Source organism: Monodon monoceros, unplaced genomic scaffold, assembly GCF_005190385.1.
Source record: "Monodon monoceros isolate NGI ecotype Baffin Bay Population unplaced genomic scaffold, NGI_Narwhal_1 Super_Scaffold_3, whole genome shotgun sequence".
Lineage (NCBI taxonomy): Eukaryota > Metazoa > Chordata > Mammalia > Artiodactyla > Monodontidae > Monodon > Monodon monoceros.
This window is the reverse complement of record NW_021703780.1, coordinates 90,973,797-90,993,669: the sequence shown is the minus strand read 5'-3', so window position 1 is coordinate 90,993,669 and position 19,873 is coordinate 90,973,797. Positions and strand designations below refer to the sequence as shown.

The 19,873-nt window shown below is 41.5% G+C and overlaps 1 protein-coding gene across 1 annotated transcript in view; it reads left to right on the top strand.

Moving 5' to 3' along the window:
* The window catches only part of SUMF1 (sulfatase modifying factor 1), a 112,855-nt gene that overhangs the window by 49,476 nt on the left and 43,506 nt on the right, over positions 1-19,873 (top strand). The window contains exons 4-6 of the mRNA XM_029242995.1: positions 5,283-5,365; positions 7,397-7,519; positions 8,277-8,391. Coding sequence (XP_029098828.1) covers positions 5,283-5,365; positions 7,397-7,519; positions 8,277-8,391 — 321 coding nt within the window. The remainder of the gene's footprint in view (positions 1-5,282; positions 5,366-7,396; positions 7,520-8,276; positions 8,392-19,873) is intronic.

Genomic DNA, 19,873 nt, shown 5'->3' with positions numbered 1-19,873 from the left:
AGTGAGGGGATGGAAAAAGATATTCCATGCAAATGGAAAGCAAAATAAAGCTGGAGTACCAATTCTCATATCAGACAAAATAGACTTTAAGTTAAAGACTATTACAAGAGACAAAGAAGGACACTATAAAATGATCAAGGGATCAATCCAAGAAGAAGATATAACAACTGTAAATATTTATGCATCCAACATAGGAGCACCTCAATACATAAGGCAAATACTAACAGCCATAAAAGGGGAAATCAACGGTAATACAATTATACTAGGGGACTTTAACACCCCACTTTCACCAATGGACAGCTCATCCAAAATGAACATAAATAAGGAAACACAAGCTTTAAATGATACATTAAACAAGATGGACTTAATTGATATTTATAGGACATTCCATCCAAAAACAACAGAACACACTTTCTTCTCAAGTGTTCATGGAACATTCTCCAGGATAGGTCATATCTTGGGTCACAAATTAAGCCTTGGTAAATTTAAGAAAATTGAAGTTATATCAAGTATCTTTCCCGACCACAACACTATGAGACTAGATATCAATTACAGGAAAAAAATCTGTAAAAAATACAAACACATGGAGGCTAAACAATACACTACTTAATAACGAAGTGATCACTGAAGAAATCAAAGAGGAAATCGGAAAATACCTAGAAACAAATGACAATGGAAACACGATGGCCCAAAACCTATGGGATGCAGCAAAGGCAGTTGTAAGATGGAAGTTTATAGCAATACAATCCTACCTGCTTTTGCACAGCAAAGGAAAACGTAAACAAGGAGAAACGACAACCCTCAGAATGGGAGAAAATATTTGCAAATGAAGCAACTGACAAAGGATTGATGTCCGAAGTTTACAAGCAGCTCATGTAGCTCCATATCAAAAAAACAAACAACCCAATCCAAAAATGGGCAGAAGACCTAAATAGACATTTCTCCAAAGAAGATATACAGATTGATAACAAACACATGAAAGGATGCTCAACATCACTAATCATTAGAGAAATGCAAATCAAAACTACAATGAGGTATCACCTCACGTCAGTCAGAATGGCCATCATCAAAAAATCTACAAACAGTAAATGCCAGAGAGGGTGTGGAGAAAAGGGAACCCTCTTGCCCTGTTGGTGGGAATGTAAATTGATACAGCCACTGTGGAGAACAGTATGGATGTTCCTTAAAAAACTAAAAAGAGAACTACCATACGACGTAGCAATCCCACTCCTGGGCATATACCCTCAGAAAACCATAATTCAAAAAGAGTCATGTACCACAGTGTTCATTGCAGCTCTATTTACAGTAGCCAGGAGATGGAAGCCATCTAAGTGTCCATCAACAGATGAATGGATAAAGAAGATGTGGCCCATATATACAATGGAATATTACTCAGCCATAAAAAGAAATGAAATTGAGTTATTTGTAGTGAGGTGGATGGACCTTGAGTCTGTCATACAGAGTGAAATAAGTCAGAAAGAGAAAAACAAATACCTTATGCTAACACGTGTATTTGGAATCTAAAAAAAAAAATGGTTCTGAAGAACCTATGGGCAGGACAGGAATAAAGATGCAAATGTAGAGAATGGACTTGAGGACAGGGGGAGGGGAAACGGTAAGCTGGGACAAAGTGAGAGAGTGGCATGGACATTATACACTACCAAATGTAAAATAGATAGCTAGTGGGAAGTAGCCACGTAGCACTGGGAGATCAGCTCGGTGCTTTGTGACCTCCTAGTGGTGGGATAGGGAGGGTGGGAGGGAGACTCAAGAGGGAGGAGATATTGGGATATATGTTTATGTATAGCTGATTCACTTTGTTATAAAGCAGAAACTAACACACCATTGTAAAGCAATTATACTCAAATAAAGATGCTAATAAATAAATACATAAATAAAAACATGGAGTTAACTGTGATATTTGGAAGAAGGCACCTGGTGACACTTGATGGGATTTGCCATTAGTTTGGCCAGAAAACATGGCTTTCCCAGGAAAACTTGGCTATGATGAATGATGTACTACCTCTGAGCTCAGTCTTCTGTTGTGGGTGACTTTGATTACTTACCTTTCCTTCTTCATGTGTCCTATGTGGAAATGGCTCCTGACTCTGCATCTGACCATTACAATGGGGACTTACAGTCTTTCTGACAGGTGGCGATGCCGTTAGGTTCCCTTATAGGACCCGTAGCTTTGTCTTGTTTGGGGCATGGTGAATATGGGTACAGTTTTGGTTGTCATAGTTGGGTTGTGGGTAGGATGCTACTGGCATCTAGTGGGGAGGGGTCTGCGATGCGGCTGAGCATCCTACAATGCACGGGACAGCACCCCTCCAACAAGGAATTATGTGGCCTAATAAGTCAGTAGTGCTGAGGTGGTCTGTTTTCGATGGGTTGCTAAGAAATGTGAAAGATTTCATTCAAGAGTGATAGTGGGAGAAATGAAAAGCAGATATCTAGAAGGAGAGGCAAGTGTGTGTATATGACAGGGAGGAAGTTCAGTAGGAGCTATAGAAGTGATGTGTGTAAGGTGGTACCCGAACCCACCAATTTGAGTTTTGTAGATATTTTTGGAAGAAAATAAAATGCCTAGGTTCACACTTTGTATCCTGCTTTGTGTAGTTAACCATGTAAGATAAATACGTGCAATAAATAATTGAAAAACTCTCAATATACCGACTGTCTTAAGTCATACTCAGAGGAGTCTGGGAGTTGAAGATCCCCTTTAGGAATTAGGCTCAGCTCCTGGCAGATAGTAGGTGCTCAGTAAATATTCGCAACCAGAGTGAGTTAAGGGGAAGAGGAGAGGGAAAGGGAATGGACTCAATGGCCACTGGAGCAGCTGCCCTGGGTCTACCGCACACAAGCCAACTCCATGGAAGTTCCCTGTTGAAGAAGGTCGGGAACCGTGGAGGACTTCTGCCATTAAGGCTTGTGTTCAGCTGTCTTTACTAAAGCTGTGCCTGTGTCTACCCTGGGATCCAGCAGTTCCACTCCACAGTATGCAATCAGCAGAAATGCTTATGCATATTTACTAAGTCATGAGCTTTCAAGAATGTTCACAGAAGTAGTACCATTCATAGTAGCCCAAACTGGAAGCTACCCAAATGCCCGTCAGTAATAGAATAGATAAGTAAATTTATTAAAAAATTGCTAATGGACTTGAGGACACGGGGAAGGGAAAGGGTAAGCTGGGATGAAGTGAGAGAGTGGCATGGACATATATACACTACCAAATGTAAAATAGGTAGCTAGTGGGAAGCAGCCGCATAGCACAGGGAGATCAGCTCGGTGCTTTGTGTCCACCTAGAGGGGTGGGATAGGGAGGGTGGGAGGGAGACGCAAGAGGGAGGAGATATGGGGATGTATGTATATGTATAGCTGATTCACTTTGTTATACAGCAGAAACTAACACACCATTGTGTTAGCAATTATACTCCAATAAAGATGTTAAAAAAATTGCTAATGATGAAATATTTCAAAACACAATAGGGTATAAGAAAAATAGGCATTCTAGTTCCTACCACCCAGATTTAACGAAGGTTAACATTTTTCCTGTTTGGTTTTTTTTCTTTTTTAAAAATTTTTTATTTTTTATTTGAGAAATAGAACCTTCTGGTGGCCTTAGTGTTGGAGGTGGGGTAGAGGTGGGTGAGTGGTGTAAAGATACTGGAATGTAAGAGTGGGATGACCTGGGCTTTCTCTGCAGGTCTTCCCTTGACATGGAATGAGTTACCTGTCACTGGCACCTAAACATCAAGCAGAGTAGTCAGCGAGAACATCTCCCCATTAAAGATTCCGCAGTGCCACAGAAGGAATAGGAAGAAGCCATGCCTTTCACCTCTCCTGCTCTCTGAAAAATAAAACACTTTGCAGTAGTGTCCTTTAAGGACACAATGCCTCTTTCGTTGAAATATAAAAGAATTTGGCTTTTTCCATCAAATTGTGATTGGAATACCATGAATGTTTTGATTGCGCTGATGTGAAAAAAGAACAAGACAGGGTTTGGTGTTTTCAGTGATTGCTGTAATTGTTAGCAGGAACACATTCCCCCTTCTCTTCCACTCAGGCTGGCTCATCAGGACGCAGAGGATTGAGAGTAACATTGTCATGGGGATAACCTTGAGTCTGCTCTGGTTTATATTAGAAGAAACATTTGCAAACTTCTTTCCTTAGTATTAGCATCATTGATGATGGTAATTTTTTTGTGACTCTTCCTATCATGAGGCCCATAGTTGAGACTGGTTCCCTTTACTGAGTGCTTGCTAAGTGCTACGCATAGTCCTAAGCCCTGTGTATATGTTCTGTTTCCTCCTTGTAATAACCCCTGAGGTAGGCATTGTTACTGTCTTCACCTACAAATGAGAAAACAGGTGTGGGGAGGTTGATTAGGTTGCCAGGGGTCACCGTGGGAGTGGCAGAGCCATGAGTCACATCTCATTTTGCCTGACTCCAAAGCCAAGTTCTCAATCAATCACTAAATGAGGGCCACTTGATATTGATATTTGGGTTAACAAAACTGTAAAGTAGGAGGTAAGGTTCTGGGAACAGGATCTGGGCTGAGCACTTCCCAGTCCTATCTAATGCAGCCTCCTTTGAGTCTGAGGTAGGTGAGGCAGGCGGGCCTGCTCCCATTTCACAGATGAGGACTCTGGGGCCAGGCAAGCAGTGAACTTGCCCAGAGCCATACAACTATTGTTGGGCTGGATATTAACCAGGGTCTTTTGAAAACACACTTCAGCTCTTTTTGCTATGCTTCAGCTTGGTCTCTGACTACCTTGGTTGACCTTCAGCCTGGCACTTAACTGTAAGATTAATGCTGTTTCACCATCTTTTAAATAGGAGGAGTACTACCTGTCTCACTTGTTAGAGATTATAGAGGGTTAGCTAGCAGTGTGTCTTTTAAAATTCTTGGAGACACACACCATTTAGATACATATTTATTTAATCACTGTGGTGCTTTATGATGGGAGATAATGCTTTTGGTTTTTTTTGGCCACAGCGTGTGGCTTGCTGGATCTTAGTTCCCCAACCAGGGATTGAACCTGGACCACAGCAGTGAAACATCAAGTCCTAACCAGTGGACCGCCAGAGAATTCCCAAGATAATGCTTATTTGTTAGATTTAGTTACATATAAATCTTTATTTTTGATATTCTGGTAAAGTTATTTGGTAAGTCAACTGGAAGTTGAAGACCTTAAGAGAGATTTTTTTCTGCACAGACTGAGTCAGTGTTTTTCTAGAGGCATCATAGCTAACCTCAGCTTATTCTGGGTTGCTTTGAGGTGGCAGCTGCTCCCTGGTGGTTACCTGTTAAAGGCGCTAACTGGAGACACCCAGAAGGGCCCGACTCTACTGTCCTGAACAGGTGAGGCTGGTGGGTCTTTCCCCAGATGACATGTTTCATTCCAAAATAGGTTCCTATGCTGTTGAAAAGAAACTCAGTGGCCGTCTTCTATAAAAGAGTGAGTATGACAAACTCTACTGACTTGGTCGGTAGGAAAATAGGATGGCAGGAAATACTGTATGTACAGACCCAAATATAGCACCTAGCTCACAGAGAGCTCTTAATAAGTGGCCTTCCTCCTTCCTCATTTGGCCTGTCAGAGGGTTCCCTCTTGGAGATTTTTTCCCCCTTTGACAGGCCTATTACAAATCTCATGACATGTTTAACCTTTACAACTTGTCTGTTTGCTCTCCCTCATGAGTGGGTCATTGTGAGGAAGGAGACCATCTGTCTTACAGATAAGTGGTGGTGTCCTGCCAGGTGGCCACTGTAGAAGCTCATCCCTTGGGTTTAGGACTCATGTTATCTCCAGTCCTAGACTGACATACTTTGAAGCCACCGTCTGACCGAAAAACCACAGAGCTGCAAGTCGGTCAGCAAGTCTCCAGGGTGGCAAAGAAATAATTATCTCAAGCAAAAATGGATAGCACTTTAAGCCCTGAAGACGCAGAAAGGTTTGGGTCAGGACTCAGCATCTCAACAGCCCAAGAAAACTGTTCCCCTAACCCAATTTTTCAGATGGGATTTTCGAGCTTCTATTTTTGACAGCATTCCCGGTTATTGACCTCATTGTCAGGAATCTGGAAGCACATGAAATGCAGCTTTAGGGATATAGCCCCTTGAAAACGTCAGAAATCTTTCAAAGCCTGAGGTGGTAGCCTCTGTGGTAGAAATAAGCCATGAGGTGGAAAGTTGTAGGATTCTTGGGTACCTCAGGTTGACGGCCTCTTAGGTCCCAATTGTCTTCTTTCCCGAATTTAATAGTAGAAGAAAAAGTGAAGGGTAGAAGGAGAACTGAGAGTGGAATGTATTATATCCACTGAGTGAGTCCTTCTTCTGAGAAAAGTGCATGTCTTAATATCAGTGTTGAAAACAGTGACTGGCATGTAATAGGTACTCAAAAAACGCTTTTAAAGAATAAGTGAAAGTTGTGGTGTAATTACTGTAGGGAATTCAAAGATGCTTAAGAAATAGCCTAGGAATGTAGAGTCCACCTGAGAACGAGTGAGCAGGGAATTAAAGTTATCTGGTGCTGGGTAAATATGTTTATCCCCTTACTCTCAAACTTTCCCCCTAACCTTCCCTACCCCTCTATACCTTTAGAAAAAATAAAGACTTACTTGGAATCTGCTAGATTCCTCACTTGCTAGAGTGAGGCACATATAGCTGACTCATCTGTAGCAGAAAGACACAAAGTTTAAGGCCAAGTATCACAGATTGGATTCTCTGGAAACAGATGCTTAGATCGAGCTTGGTGTGAAGAATATTTATATAAGGGGATCCACACCTGTGGAAGGCATGGGGAGGAAACAGGATTGGGCAGAGAGAGAAGCCAAGACTACAGTGCAGGTCCAGGATGTCCCACCCAGTCCCTAGGGCTCTGGGGTATAAATGACGCGTAGGATTTAGCTATGGTGAACTCACACGGCTGCGCCTTTATGCCCCTGCCGTGGTTGGTCCTTGCTGGCTGTAAGGCGGCTCTTTGCAGCTCTCCTGAAGGAGCCGAGAGCTGGAAGCTTCTGCTGATGTCACGCCCAGCAGCTGGAAAATCATTCCTTCCTCATAGGGGGATCTGGCTGGCGCGTCTCCACACCTACTGCACCAAGTGAGATTCTCTGGAGGTCCAGGCCTGCATGCAAAGTGAAGAAATGTTTTGAGTCTTGTTCCAAGCGGGATCATAACCTCTTTGGGAGCCTGGGATGTCAGAAACCCGTGGTAGAGGGTGACAGATGTGACCTGGCTGGGGCTGGATTTGGGGACCAGGCCCACCTCAGCATCACAGATTGAGGTGAAGGTGCTGACGGGCACTTTGCTGAAGCCGGTCCTGCCGGTTCCTGTTCCTGTTCCTGTTCTGGTTCCTGCCCTGCTCACTCTGCTCTCGCTGTTCCCCAGGCCAGATCACCCGGTTCTTCACGTCTCCTGGAACGACGCCGTCGCCTACTGCACGTGGGCCGGAAAGCGGTTGCCCACGGAAGCTGAGTGGGAGTACAGCTGTCGAGGAGGCCTGCAAAATAGGTACTTGGAGGGTCTCGTCTTTGCCTAACAGTATGTGGACCTTTTTCTAAATCTACGGAACTTACTTTGGCTGGACAGTTGATTTAAAACCACAGCCAGATCGCAGCTTACTCCTACTGGGCTTTCTTCCTGCCCGTGAAGTTACTTAGGAAACATGGATGCAGGGGTCACCACCCCCTGACAGTCTCCCAAAGCCATGTGTGTGGTGAGGTGGGCTACGCCAATTGAGCCCCCATCCCCGTGTCACATAGTCCTCCTTAGAGCCTCCTGGCAGGCTGCCTTGCTTTTTGGATTTTCTTATTTTAGGCATCTCCTGAAGCAGCAATACATCTTTTGCTTCCAGAGCCATGAGACAGAAAACTCATGTTTGGGTCACATCTAGGAAAGGCTCCTTAAAATAACGAAGGCTTTATAAAAAAGTGCGGTGTGATGTTGCCTGATCATGCTTCCATATAAGTCCAGGATGATGTCTGCTTTCCCAGCCTCCTATAAGCCCTTCTTTTAGTTCTGTGATTTATTTCAGGCCTCCTGAGTCCTCGGGAGAGACCAAGGTTGTTGTGAACTTGACATGAACTGGTTGTGCAGAAGTTTAAAAAAAAAATCCTGATTAAAAGCTTTATGTATTTTTTTTTTTTTTAAAAATAGCTCACTCGGAACAAGCAAGCAATGTTCTCTCTTTCACTGCCTTCCTCCTCTTGACTTTCGTCCAGAAGCCTGTGTCTGTTTGACAGGCTGATGCCTGTGTCTCTTCTGACAGACTCTTCCCCTGGGGCAACAGACTGCAGCCGAAGGGCCAACATTATGCCAACATTTGGCAGGGCGAGTTTCCTGTGACCAACACCGGAGAGGACGGCTTTCGAGGGACTGCGCCTGTGAGTAGCGAGGCTTGTGACGGATGGCGGCGGCTGCAGCGCACCGAGAAACCACCAGCAATGAGTGAAAGCGCTGCTCGCTCTCTGCCCCACGTGCTGCCCCCTTCCTGCCTCCGTCCACCACCGCACGTAGCAAATACTAATAATTAACCAGACGTTCTTTTTCTGTAACACCTTTTTCCTTCTGATTCCATAACACTTGTTGTGGAAACTTTGAAAAAACAAGAAGTGTACAGAGGAGAAAATTGAAAGGATCTGGAATCCTACCACCCAGAGATAGGTAACCCCTGTTAACGTTTAGGTGCATTTCCCCCCATTCGTCTCCTATGTTGATGATGCTCCTAATGGCTAGTAGTTAGTGAGCACTTGCAGAGTGCCAGGCATGTTGCTGAGCCATTTGCATGAATTATCTCATGTAATGTCTCTTCAGCTCTGTAAGGTAGCTACTGTTATCCCCATTTTCCAGGTGAGCATTCTGAGGCACACAGAGGTTAACTAACTTGCCCAAGGTTATACAGCTGGAAAGCAGCACAGCTGGGATTTGAACCAGGTCGGTTTGTTTTCAAAGGCCATGCTCTTAACTACCATAGATGCCAGCATAAATGTTTCTGGTGTATATGTGCCTAAATATTTTTACATATTGCTTTTGGGTCATACTATAATATTTAAAATCCTACTGTTTTTCCCTGTGTAATATCAACAACATTTTATCTGTCATTAGCAGTTCTTCACAAATACATATCTTTTAGCAGCGGGATAACTTGTCATTTGAATGAACCCTAATTTATTTACCTCTTATTTTTGCAAATTTATATCTGTTTTTCTGCTAAACAACAATGAACATCTTATGCATAGATATTAAATTGTATCTCTGATGATTTTTTAAAACATTATCATTGGAATATAGTTGATTTACAATGTTGTGTTAGTTTCTGCTATACAGCAGAGTGAATCAATTATACATATACATATATCCACTCTTTTTTAGATTCGTTTTCCATGTAGGTCATTACAAAGTATTGAGAAGAGTTCCCTGTGCTATACAGTAGGTCCCTATTAGTCTGATGATTTTTTAAAAGATAGATTCCTAACAGTGAAATTAGTGAGTCAAAGACTAGAAAACTTTCTTCATAAGGGTTTCAGACATATAACCAAACTCTTTTCCAGACTGTGTATCGCAAGTTTCCCTCCATGAGTGTTCCTTTCTTTCTGCTCTTTTGTCAGCAAAACCATACATTAATGAAGCAATGTTAAAAGCATTTCATTTTCTCTCTTTTTTTTTTTAAACATCTTTATTGGAGTATAATTGCTTTACAATGGTGTGTTAGTTTCTGCTTTATAACAAAGTGAATCAGCCATACATACACATATATTCCCATATCTCCTCCCTCTTGCGTCTCCCTCCCACCCTCCCTATCCCACCCCTCTAGGTGGACACAAAGCACTGAGCTGATCTCCCTGTGCTATGTGGCTGCTTCCCACTAGCTATCTATTTTACATTTGGTAGTATATATAAGTCCATGCCACTCTCTCACTTCGTCACAGTTTACCCTTTCCCCTCCCCATGTCCTCAAATCCATTCTCTACGTCTGCATCTTTATTCCAGTACTGCCCCTCGGTTTTTCAGAACCATTTTTTTTTTTTTAGATTGCATATATATGTGTTAGCATACAGTATTTGTTTTTCTCTTTCTGACTTACTTCACTCTGTATGACAGACTCTACGTCCATCCATCTCACTACAAATAACTCAGTTTTGTTCTTTTTTATGGCTGAGTAATATTCCATTGTATATATGTGCCACATCTTATTTATCTGTTCATCTGTCGATGAACATCCCTCTCCAGCATTTATTGTTTGTAGATTTTTTTTTTTACATCTTTATTGGAGTATAATTGCTTTACAATGGTGTGTTAGTTTCTGCTTTATAACAAAGTGAATCAGTTATACATATACATATGTTCCCATATCTCTTCCCTCTTACGTCTCCCTTCCTCCCTCCCTATCCCACCCATGTAGGTGGTCACAAAGCTCCGAGCTGATCTCCCTGTGCTATGCGGCTGCTTCTCACTAGCTATTTACGTTTGGTAGTGTATATATGTCCATGACACTCTCTCGCTTTGTCACAGCTTACCCTTCCCCCTCCCCATATCCTTAAGTCCATTCTCTAGTAGGTCTGTGTCTTTATTCCTGTCTTACCCCTAGGTTCTTCATGACATTTTTTTCCCTTAAATTCCATATATATGTGTTAGCATATGGTATTTGTCTTTCTCTTTCTGACTTACTTCACTCTGTATGACAGACTCTAGGTCCATCCACCTCATTACAAATAGCTCAGTTTCGTTTCTTTTTATGGCTGAGAAATATTCCATTGTATATATGTGCCACATCTTCTTTATCCATTCATCCAATGATGGACACTTAGGTTGTTTCCATCTCCGGGCTATTTTAAATAGAGCGGCAATGAACATTTTGGTGCATGACTCTTTTTGAATTATGGTTTTCTCCGGGTATATGCCCAGTAGTGGGATTGCTGGGTCATATGGTAGTTGTATTTGTAGTTTTTAAAGGAACCTCCATACTGTTCTCCGTAGTGGCTGTACCAGTTCACATTCCCACCAGCAGTGCAAGAGGGTTCCCTTTTCTCCACACCCTCTCCAACATTTATTGTTTCTAGATTTTTTGATGATGGCCATTCTGACTGGTGTGAGATGATATCTCATCGTAGTTTTGATTTGCATTTCTCTAATGATTAATGATGTTGAGCATTCTTTCATGTGTTTGTTGGCAGTCTGTATATCTTCTTTGGAGAAATGTCTGTTTAGGTCTTCGGCCCATTTTTGGATTGGGTTGTTTGTTTTTTTGTTGTTGAGCTGCATGAGCTGCTTATAAATTTTGGAGATTAATCCTTTGTCAGTTGCTTCATTTGCAAATATTTTCTCCCATTCTGAGGGTTGTCTTTTGGTCTTGTTTATGGTTTCCTTTGCTGTGCAAAAGCTTTGAAGTTTCATTAGGTCCCATTTGTTTATTTTTGTTTTTATTTCCATTTCTTTAGGAGGTGGGTCAAAAAGGATCTTGTTGTGATTTATGTCATAGAGTGTTCTGCCTATATTTTCCTCTAAGAGTTTGATAATTCCTGGCCTTACATTTAGGTCTTTAATCCATTTTGAGCTTATTTTTGTGTATGCTGTTAGGGAGTGATCTAATCTCATACTTTTACATGTACCTGTCCAGTTTTCCCAGCACCACTTATTGAAGAGGCTGTCCTTTCTCCACTGTACATTCCTACCTCCTTAATCAAAGATAAGGTGACCATATGTGCATGGGTTTATCTCTGGGCTTTCTATCCTGTTCCATTGATCTATCTTTCTGTTTTTGTGCCAGTACCATACTGTCTTGATTACTGTAGCTTTGTAGTATAGTCTGAAGTCCGGGAGCCTGATTCCTCCAGCTCCGTTTTTCGTTCTCAAGATTGCTTTGGCTATTCGGGGTCTTCTGTGTTTCCATACAAATTGTGAAATTTTTTGTTCTAGTTCTGTGAAAAATGCCATTGGTAGTTTGATAGGGATTGCATTGAATCTGTAGATTGCTTTGGGTAGTATAGTCCTTTTCACAATGTTGATTCTTCCAATCCAAGAACATGGTATATCTCTCCATCTATTTGTATCACCTTTAATTTCTTTCATCAGTGTCTTATAATTTTCTGCATACAGGTCTTTTGTCTCCTTAGGTAGGTTTATTCCTAGATATTTTATTCTTTTTGTTGCAGTGGTAAGTGGGAGTATTTTCTTGATTTCACTTTCAGATTTTTCATCATTAGTGTATAGGAATGTAAGAGATTTCTGTGCATTAATTTTGTATCCTGCTACTTTACCAAATTCATTGATTAGCTTGAGTAGTTTTCTGGTAGCATCTTTAGGATTCTCTATGTATAGTATCATGTCATCTGCAAACAGTGACAGCTTTACTTCTTCTTTTCCGATTTGGATTCCTTTTATTTCCTTTTCTTCTCTGATTGCTGTGGCTAAAACTTCCAAAACTATGTTGAATAAGAGTGGTGAGAGTGGGCAACCTTGTCTTGTTCCTGATCTTAGTGGAAATGGTTTCATTTTTCACCATTGAGGAAGGTGTTGGCTGTGGGTTTGTCATATGTGGCCTTTATTATGTTGAGGAAAGTTCCCTCTATGCCTACTTTCTGCAGAGTTTTTATCATAAATGGGTGTTAGATTTTGTCAAAAGCTTTTTCTGCATCTATTGAGATGATCATGTGGTTTTTCTCCTTCAATTTGTGAATATGGTGTATCACGTTGATTGATTTGCGTATATTGAAGAATCCTTGCATTCCTGGAATAAACCCCACTTGATCATGGTGTGTGATCCTTTTAATGTGCTGTTTGATTCTGTTTGCTAGTATTTTATTGAGGATTTTTACATCTATGTTATCAGTGATATTGGCCTGTAGTTTTCTTTCTTTGTGACATCCTTGTCTGGTTTTGGTATCAGGGTGATGGTGGCCTCGTAGAATGAGTTTGGGAGTGTTCCTCCCTCTGCTATATTTTGAAAGAATTTGAGAAGGATAGGTGTTAGCTCTTCTCTAAATGTTTGATAGAATTCGCCTGTGAAGCCATTTGGTCCTGGGCTTTTGTTTGTTGGAAGATTTTTAATCACAGTTTCAATTTCAGTGCTTGTGATTGGTCTGTTCATATTTTCTATTTCTTCCTGATTCAGTCTTGGCAGGTTGTGCATTTCTAAGAATTTGTCCATTTCTTCCAGGTTGTCCATTTTATTGGCATAGAGTTGCTTGTAGTAATCTCTCGTGATCTTTTTGTATTTCTGCAGTGTCACTTGTTACTTCCTCTTTTTCATTTCTAATTCTATTGATTTGAGTCTTCTCCCTTTTTTTCTTGATGAATCTGGCTAATGATTTATCAATTTTGTTTATCTTCTCAAAGAACCAGCTTTTAGTTTTATTGATCTTTGCTATCGTTTCCTTCATTTCTTTTTCATTTATTTCTTATCTGATTTTTATGATTTCTTTCCTTCTGCTAACTTTGGGGTTTTTTTGTTCTTCTTTCTCTAATTGCTTTAGGTGCAAGGTTAGGTTGTTTATTCGAGATGTTTCCTGTTTCTTATGGTAGGATTGTATTGCTATAAACTTCCCTCTTAGAACTGCTTTTGCTGCATCCCATAGGTTTTGGGTCATCGTGTCTCCATTGTCATTTGTTTCTATGTATTTTTTGATTTCCTCTTTGATTTCTTCAGTGATCACTTCGTTATTAAGTAGTGTATTGTTTAGCCTCCATGTGTTTGTATTTTTTACAGATCTTTTCCTGTAATTGATATCTCGTCTCAGAGCATTGTGGTCGGAAAAGATACTTGATACAATTTCAGTTTTCTTAAATTTACCAAGGCTTAATTTGTGACCCAAGATATGATCTATCCTGGAGAATGTTGCATGAGCACTTGAGAAAAATGTGTATTCTGTTGTTTTTGGATGGAATATCCTTAAATATCAATTAAGTCCATCTTGTTTAGTGTATCATTTAAAGCTTGTGTTTCCTTATTTATTTTCATTTGGATGATCTGTCCATTGGTGAAAGTGGGGTGTTAAAGTCCCCAACTATGAATGTGTTACTGTCCATTTCCCCTTTTATGGCTGTTAGTATTTGCCTTATGTACTGAGGTGCTCCTATGTTGGGTGCATAAATATTTACAATTGTTATATCTTCTTCTTGGATCGATCCCTTGATCATTACGTAGTGTCCTTCTTTGTCTCTTCTGATAGTCTTTATTTTAAAGTCTATTTTGTCTGATATGAGAATTGCTACTCCAGCTTTCTTTTGATTCCCATTTGCATGGAATATCTTTTTCCATCCCCTTACTTTCAGTCTGTATGTGTCTCTAGGTTTGAAGTGGTTCTCCTGTAGACAGCATATATATTGGTCTTGTTTTTGTATCCATTCAGGCAGTCTGTGTCTTTTGGTGGGAGCATTTAGTCCATTTACATTTAAGGGAATTATCGGTATGTATGGTCCTATTCCCATTTTCTTAATTGTTTTGGGTTCGTTATTGTAGGTCTTTTCCTTCTCTTGTGTTTCTTGCCTAGAGAAGTTCCTTTAGCATTTGTTGTAAAGCAGGTTTGGTGGTGCTGAACTCTCTCTCCTTTTGCTTGTCTGTAAAGGTTTTAATTTCTCCATCAAATCTGAATGAGATCCTTCCTGGATAGAGTAATCTTGGTTTCAGGTATTTCTCCTTCATCACTTTATATTAGTTCTGCCAGTCCCTTCTGGCTTGCAGAGTTTGTGCTGAAAGATCAGCTGTTAACCTTATGGGGATTCCCTTGTGTGTTATTTGTTGTTTTTCCCTGCTGCTTTTAATATGTTTTCTTTGTATTTAATTTTTGACAGTTTGATTAATATGTGTCTTGGCGTATTTCTCCTTGGATTTATCCTGTATGGGACTCTCTGTGCTTCCTGGACTTGATTAACTATTTCCTTTCCCATATTAGGGAAGTTTTCAACTATAATCTCTTCAAATATTTTCTGAGTTCCTTTCTTTTTCTCTTCTTCTGGAACCCCTATAATTCGAATATTGGTGCGTTTAATGTTGTCCCAGAGGTCTCTGAGACTGTCCTCAGTTCTTTTCATTCTTTTTTCTTTATTCTGCTCTGCAGTAGTTATTTCCACTATTTTATCTTCCAGGTCACTTATCCGTTCTTCTGCCTCAGTTATTCTGCTATTGATCCCATCTAGAGTATTTTTAATTTCACTTATTGTGTTGTTCATCATTCCTTGTTTCATGTTTAGTTCTTCTAGGTCCTTGTTAAATGTTTCTTGCACTTAGTCTATTCTATTTCCAAGACTTTGGATCATCTTGACTATAATTATTCTGAATTCTTTTTCAGGTAGACTGCCTATTTCCTCTTCATTTGTTAGCTCTGGTGGGTTTTTATCTTGCTCCTTCATCTGCTGTGAGTTTTTCTATCTTCTCCTTTTGCTTATCTTACTGTTTTGGGGTCTTGGGGTCTCCTTTTTGCAGGCTGCAGGTTCGTAGTTCCCGTTGTTTTTGGTGTCTGTCCCCAGTGGCTAAAGCTGGTTCAGTGGGTTGTGTAAGCTTCCTGGTGGAGGGGACTAGTGCCTGCGTTCTGGTGGTTGAGGCTGGATCTTGTCTTTCTGGTGGGCAGGTCCACGTCTGGTGGTGTGTTTTGGGGTGTCTGTGGACTTAGTATCATTTTAGGCAGCCTCTCTGCTAATGGGTGGGGTTGTGTTCCTGCCTTGCTAGTTGTTTGGCATAGGGTGTCCAGCACTGTAGCTTGCTGGTTGTTGAGTGAAGCTGGGTGCTGGTGTAGAGATGGAGATCTCTGGGAGATTTTTGCTGTTTGATATTATGTGGAGCTGGGAGGTCTCTTGTGGACCACTGTCCTGAAGTTGGCTCTCCCACCTCAGATGCACAGCACTGACTCCTGGCTGCAGCACCAAGAGCCTTTCATCCACACGGCTCAGAATAAAAGGGACAAAAAGTAGAAAGAATGAAAGGCAGAAAGAAAGAAAGAAAGAAAGAAAGGAAGGAAGGAAGGAAGAAAGGAGGGAGGGAGGGAGGGAGGAAGGAAGGAGGGAAGGAAGGAGAGAAAGAAGATAAATTAAAATAAAGTAAGATTAAATAAAGTTATTAAAATAAAAAATAATTGTTAAGAAAAAAATTTTTATTAAAAAGAAAAAAAAAATGGACGGATAGAACCCTAGGATAAATGGTGGAAGCAAAGCTATACAGACAAAATCTCACACAGAAGCTATACATACACACTCACAAAAAGAGGAAAAGGGGAAAAAGTAATAAATCTTGCTCTCAAAGTCCACCTCCTCAATTTGGGATGATTTGTAGTCTATTCATGTATTCCACAGATGCAGGTACATCAAGTTGATTGTGGAGTTTTAATCCACTGCTTCTGAGGCTGCTGGGAGAGATTTCCCTTTCTTTTCTTTGTTCTCACAGCACCCGTGGCTCAGCTTTGGATTTGGCCCCGCCTCTGCCTGTAGGTCACCGGAGGGCGTCAGTTCTTCGCTCAGACAGGATGGGGTTAAAAGAGCAGCTGCTGCGGGGACTCTGGCTCACTCAGGCCGGGGGGAAGAGAGGGGTACGGAGTCCGGGGCAAGCCCGCAGGGGCAGAGGCTGGTGTGACGTTGCACCAGCCTGAGGCGCGCTGTGCGTTCTCCCGGGGAAGTTGTCCCTGGATCCCAGGACCCTGGCAGTGGCGGGCTGCACAGGCTCCCCAGAAGGGGTGTGTGGAGAGTGACCTGTGCTCGCACACAGGCTTCTTGGTGGCGGCAGCAGCAGCCTTAGCATCTCATGCCCGTCTCTGGGGTCCGTGCTTTTAGCCGCGGCTCGCGCCCGTCTCTGGAGCTCCTTTAAGCAGCGATCTTAATCCCCTCTCCTCGCGCACCAGGAAACAAAGAGGGAAGAAAAAGTCTCTTGCCTCTTCGGCAGGTCCAGACTTTTCTCCGGGCTCCCTCCCGGCTAGCCGTGGTGCACTAACCCCTGCAGGCTGTGTTCACGCCGCCAACCCCTGTCCTCTCCCTGCGCTCCGACCGAAGCCCGAGCCTCAGCTCCCAGGCCCACCCGCCCCGGCGGGTGAGCAGACAAGCCTCTCGGGCTGGTGAGTGCTGGTCGGCACCGATCCTCTGTTTGGGAATCTCTCCGCTTTGCCCTCGGCACCCCTGTTGCTGTGCTCCCTTCCGTGGCTCCGAAGCTTTCCCCCTCTGCCACCCGCAGTCTCCACCCGCGAAGGGGCTTCCTAGTGTGTGGAAAGCTTTCCTCTTTCACGTCTCCCTCCCACTGGTGTAGGTCCCGTCCCTATCCTTTTATCTCTGTTTATTCTTTTTCCCTACCCAGGTACGTGGGGACTTTCTTGCCTTTTGGGAGGTCTGAGGTCTTCTGCTATCCTTCAGTAGGTGTTCTGTAGGAGTTGTTTCACGTGTAGATGTATTTCTGGTGTATCTGTGGGGAGGAAGGTGATCTCCGCCTCTTACTCTTCCGCCATCTTCCCCTCATCTGCCTGTTTGTAGATTTTTTGATGATGGCCATTCTGACTGATGTGAGATATCTCATTGTAGTTTTGATTTGCATTTTGCTAATGATTAGGGATGTTCAGCATTCTTTCATGTGTTTGTTGGCAGTCTGTATATCTTCTTTGGAGAAATGTCTGTTTAGGTCTTCGGCCCATTTTTGGATTGGGTTGTTTGTTTTTTTGTTATTGAGCTACATGAGCTGCTTGTAAATTTTGGAGATTAATCCTTTGTCAGTTGCTTCATTTGCAAATATTTTCTCCCACTCTGAGGGTTGCCTTTTCTTCTTGTTTATGTTTTCTTTTGCAAAAGCTTTTAAGTTTCATTAGGTCCCATTTGTTTATTTTGTTTTTGTTTCCATTTCTCTAGGAGGTGGGTCAAAAAGGATCTTGCTGTGATTTATATCATAGAGTGTTCTGCCTTTGTTTTGCTCTAAGAGTTTGATAGTTTCTGGCCTTACATTTAGGTCGTTATTCCATTTTGAGTTTATTTTTGTGTATGGTGTTAGGGAGTGATCTAATCTCATACTTTTACATGTACCTGTCCAGTTTTCCCAGCACCACTTATTGAAGAGGCTGTCTTTTCTCCATTGTATATTCTTACCTCCTTTATCAAAAATAAGATGACCATATGTGCATGGGTGTATCTGTGGGCTTTCTATCCTGTTCCATTGATCTAACTTTCTGTTTTTGTGCCAGTACCATACTGTCTTGATTACTGTAGCTTTGTAGTATAGTCTGAAGTCCAGGAGCCCGATTCCTCCAGCTCTATTTTTCTTTCTCAAGATTGCTTTGGCTATTCAGTGTCTTCTGTGTTTCCATACAAATTGTGAAATTTTTTGTTCTAGTTCTGTGAAAAATGCCATTGGTAGTTTGATAGGGATTGCATTGAATCTCTAGATTGCTTTGGGTAGTATAGTCCTTTTCACAATGTTGATTCTTCCAATCCAAAGACATGGTATATCTCTTCATCTGTTTGTGTCATCTTTAATTTCTTTCATCAGTGTCTTATAGTTTTCTGCATACAGGTCTTTTGTCTACTTAGGTAGGTTTATTCCTAGGTTTTTTTTTTTTTGCAGTACGCGGGCCTCTCACTGTCGTGGCCTCTCCCATTGTGGAGCACAGGCTCCAGACGCGCAGGCCCAGCAGCCATGGCTCAGGGACCCAGCCAGCCTGCGGCACGTGGGATCTTCCCGTACCGGGGCACGAACCCATGTCCCCTGCATCGGCAGGCGGACTCCCAACCACTGCGCCACCAGGGAAGCCCGTATTCCTAGGTATTTTATTCTTTTTGTTGCAGTGGTAAATGGGAGTGTTTTCTTAATTTCACTTTCGGATTTTTCGTCATTAGTGTATAGAAATGCAAGAGAGTTCTGTGCATTAATTTTGTATCCTGCTACTTTACCAAATTCATTGATTAGCTTGAGTAGTTTTCTGGTAGTGTCTTTAGGATTCTTTATGTATAGTATCATGTCATCTGCAAGCAGTGACAGCTTTACTTCTTTTCCAATTTGGACTCCTTTTCTTTCTTTTTCTTCTCTGATTGCTGTGGCTAAAACTTCCAAAACTATGTTGAATAATAGTGGTGAGAGTGGGCAACCTTGTCTTGTTCCTGATCTTAGTGGAAATGGTTTCAGTTTTTCATCATTGAGAACGATGATGGCTGTGGGTTTGTCATATATGGCCTTTATTATGTTGAAGAAAGTTCTCTCTGTGCCTACTTTGTGGAGGGTTTTTATCATAAATCAGTGTTGAATTTTTTCGAAAGCTTTTTCTGCATCTATTGAGATGATCGTATGGTTTTTATCCTTCAGTTCGTTAATATGGTTTATCACATTGATTGATTTGCATATATTGAAGAATCCTTGCATTCCTGGGATAAACCCCACTTGATCATCGTGTATGATCCTTTTAATGTGCTGTTGGATTCTGTTTGCTAGTATTTTGTTGAGGATTTTTGCATCTGTGTTCATCAGTGATACTGGCCTGTAGTTTTCTTTCTTTGTGACATCTTTGTCTGATGTTGGTATCAGGGTGCTGGTGGCCTCATAGAATGAATTTGGGAATGTTCCTCCCTCTGCTATATTTTGGAAGAGTTTGAAAAGGATAGGTGTCGTTTTCTCTTAACACAGTCAGGAAAGATGTCTTGTGGCGAGGAAGTAGCACCTTACTGGGTTTGTTGTTATAGAGAATAATTTTCTTTCAACAATCTTTCAAACAGTTGTCATTTTTAAAATATTTGTATTTTTGTTTCACACAAATATGATTCTTCCAAAATTTATTTATGAATGTAGCACAGATATGTTATTTGGAACATGACCAAATGATTCCAGAATTTCAACTGAAATAATAAACAAGTGAGAAAGACTGAGACACTGGAAAAGATGAAGGGTTAGGAGACACTTGACCTATGAGAACTTTA